We start from the raw sequence: 2,971 nt of genomic DNA, 5'->3' as shown, positions 1-2,971 counted from the left end.
CATGTTATCAAAGAATAAAATTTGTGATTTTAGCAAATAATAGATCTAATAAACTTATTGCTTTTTCTAGAACAAATAAGAGATAAGGCGCTAAACAATTAAAAACTGATATTAGCGTTAAAGGTAGTCTTAAAAGCAAGCAAATAATTTAAACAACAGAATTTTTTATAACTTAGAACTTGAAAACCGACGTTTGTTGGCAGCGAATTGACATGTACGCAAAATGAGAAACTTTCTTTATTTTAACAATTCTTCCATCATCACACATTATAATGCACTTTGTACAAGCAATAATTACGGATTATTTAATTTCCATATGTGTTAAAAAATAGTCAATTTATCGTTAAAAATATTCGCGAAATTGTTAGCATCCATTATCCAAAACCTACGCACTTGTAATTGCTTAACAGGATCTTTGCTCAATTGCTTTCAGAATTTTAAAGTAGATTGCCTGTAAATTTTCATTACTGATGTTTTGCATGATGTTTTTTCGTATATGATTGACAGATTCATCCACAGAACTTTGGTAGATATCTTTCAGATTTAGTTCTTCAAATAAGTTTAAAACTGTTGTTATTGCTTCAGGATCTTTAGAACCATAACACTGTTTCATCGTTTCTATCTGAGAATGATTTCCTTTTTTCATGGCCATTACAGCCAGCCATGTACATTTACCTTCCTGAATGTCTGTTCCCTTTTTACCACTTTTCTCTGGGTTACCATAACAGTCCAAGAAGTCATCCTGACAATTATAACTGTCTTTAGAAAGATGTGATGAAATATTTCCAAATACTTATTACATGCTTCATAGTTTCGCAAACTGTCAGTTCAACTTACCTGCACCTGATATAGAAATGTCAAATCTTTAGACAAATCTTCCGACTTTCTGTGGAGTTCCAGGTCATATATGTTTGCCATATACATGGCTAAACCTATTGGTAAATAAAAAGTGTAAAACCCAGTTTTGTATTCAGCAATACGGTTAAACCTGTCCATCGTGAAAAGTTGTAGTTGGGGTTTACCATCTTTGACAGATAGGCAATCCGCTACTTCTCCCAAAGCAGTTCTCATAATAATGTCATGAAGCAACAGCATCGAGGGTAGATAACAGTGATGATTTCTAAAATATTTTCTGAGTAATAGGTAACCTCCTTGTTCAAGAAGCAGTGCATCATTAGCTGCTTTGAATCCGATATATTTTTTTCTGTGCCAGCAGAGAGAGCCCCGTCGCATTACCCCTTCGTCAATGATGTCGTCAGCTATAAGACAAGCCGAGTGCAGCTAAAAAGAGAACTTTTCAATGTTATTACTTCATTCTGTACTGATGTACAAGGCACAGGTTTTACGCCAAAGGAACTGCTTTCATTTTTAAGACACGTTAACGAAGTTTGGATATAAATAACTTTTGAGTGAAATAGAACAATATGAGCGTCATTTCTTTTCGGCTAAACTATCAAAAATTTATCTTACTGTGTTCTTACATAAAAACATCACCTGACGCGTAACAAATGGACCAAAAGTCCTATTTAAGAGGAAGCAATATGCAATAAAACCTGATTTGAATTTTGATTTTTGATTTCTTCGTATAAATCATTAATAAAATAATATTATACTAACTACACTAGTTGGGGCAGAATGTTGCGTCGAATGCGATCCATTTTTGTTTAAACAATCGCCCTCTTATAAAATTACAATAAAAAAAGATAAGACTAAAAGTTAATACGTACTTCAAGCACAGTTATGCTATGCTCTCTCCGAATCCGCGTGCTTCCGATTCTGGTTTTTCTTCTCCGCATTCTCAAATCTCAACCCCAAGCGGAGGTTTTAAATCCCGTTACGAGTGCGAATGCCCACGTTATTAAACGTTATTGTCTTATTTTGATTGTAAGTGATCAAAACTTTAACGGCCCAAAATCCGGATCGCAATTTAAATCAAGGATTTAGGAACTTTTTGTTTAATTCTCCACGTAAAACCTAGCGAAGGCAAAAAACAACGAAGAAGCTTCGTTGTTCCTGGTCCTAATAACCAAATAAACTCGACTTACAATTTCCAAAGCCCAAGCCATGAGCATTGCTAATCTGCGATTTCCCGGTGTAAGATTCTCTGGTTTTTCAAGAGCTTCGTAAGCTAGGAATGTAATGAAACCCCTCAATTTCTTACCAAAGGGGGCGAGATAATGAAGAAGTTCGTCGCAGCGTGTATTTGCTTCAGCAAATTGTGGGTCTGTAGTGTTATTCGTTACCTCGTTCACGACCACAGGAAACAAATCCAAAAACTCTTTGTATTTCTCTGCGCTGATTAGAAACTTACTGTTCCATGCAGTGGCTCGTTCAGACGAAATTCTAAAAATGCATGCATGTATCTAAATAATTATGAGTAGTAAACTCTTCATATTTATGAGTAAAAACAAAACGTTGGTATTTTTACGTTTTGATTCTAAACGTTTATTAAATTTGTACCTGTCTAAGCTAGCATTTGGTGTCTTCATTGAATTTTGATTTATATTTAACCAACGGATTTGTGTTGTAGCTATCTGCCGTGTGCATAATCTCCAAAATTGCATGTTATTTTTATTAAACAGCGAGACCATCACGAGTTGTAATAGGTCGAATGATAGTGATTGGACACTTAAACACGACCGAGTGATTACTTCATGTTAAACCGATTTGATACATATATCGCGATTAATTACTTTAATTAGTTACTTTATTCAACATAGTAACAGAAATACATGATTAAAAATGTTGCAGTAAAGATGTTTATTGAACCGTGCACAGGTTTTTAACCTTCAAATATCTCGAAAAATAAGCACTCTTCAAAACAATGTCTCGTATCTGGTGCTAAAATTAGCCCCCCTCTCTCTCTCCTTATAGGTGGGGTGGGGGTAACTTCGAAACCTCAAATGGGAACTGCTAAAAGTACGTATGGTACGGTTTGTCTGAAAAATTTTTTTCGATTCGTGATAGATAC

The 2,971-nt window shown here is 34.8% G+C and overlaps 1 protein-coding gene across 1 annotated transcript; it reads right to left on the bottom strand.

Annotated features, from left to right (window-relative positions):
• Positions 1-221: 221 nt before the first annotated feature.
• LOC135142253 (farnesyl pyrophosphate synthase-like) lies at positions 222-2,645 on the bottom strand. Its single transcript, XM_064073933.1, has 4 exons — positions 2,461-2,645; positions 2,046-2,343; positions 838-1,281; positions 222-742 (listed from the first exon to the last, which is right to left on the bottom strand). The coding sequence occupies exons 1-4, from the start codon at positions 2,589-2,591 to the stop codon at positions 404-406; spliced, it is 1,212 nt and encodes a 403-aa protein (XP_063930003.1). The 5' UTR covers positions 2,592-2,645; the 3' UTR covers positions 222-403.
• Between the last annotated feature and the right edge of the window lie 326 nt (positions 2,646-2,971).

Source organism: Zophobas morio, unplaced genomic scaffold, assembly GCF_036711695.1.
Source record: "Zophobas morio isolate AGI-343-1 ecotype UQ-CSIRO unplaced genomic scaffold, CSIRO_AGI_Zmor_V1 ptg000046l, whole genome shotgun sequence".
NCBI lineage: Eukaryota > Metazoa > Arthropoda > Insecta > Coleoptera > Tenebrionidae > Zophobas > Zophobas morio.
The sequence above is the reverse complement of the archived record's forward strand: the minus strand, read 5'-3'. Positions and strand labels throughout refer to the sequence as shown.

Bases quoted from the DNA above. Each gene is read 5' to 3' on its own strand.
- LOC135142253 (XM_064073933.1), bottom strand. From the start codon at position 2,591: ATGGTCTCGCTGTTTAATAAAAATAACATGCAATTTTGGAGATTATGC. The intron at 1,282-2,045 runs GTAAGTCGAGTT...TTCTCTTTTTAG, and splicing joins TGGCTTGGGCTTTGGAAATT to CTGCACTCGGCTTGTCTTAT. The intron at 743-837 runs GTAAGTTGAACT...TATAATTGTCAG, and splicing joins CATTTCTATATCAGGTGCAG to GATGACTTCTTGGACTGTTA.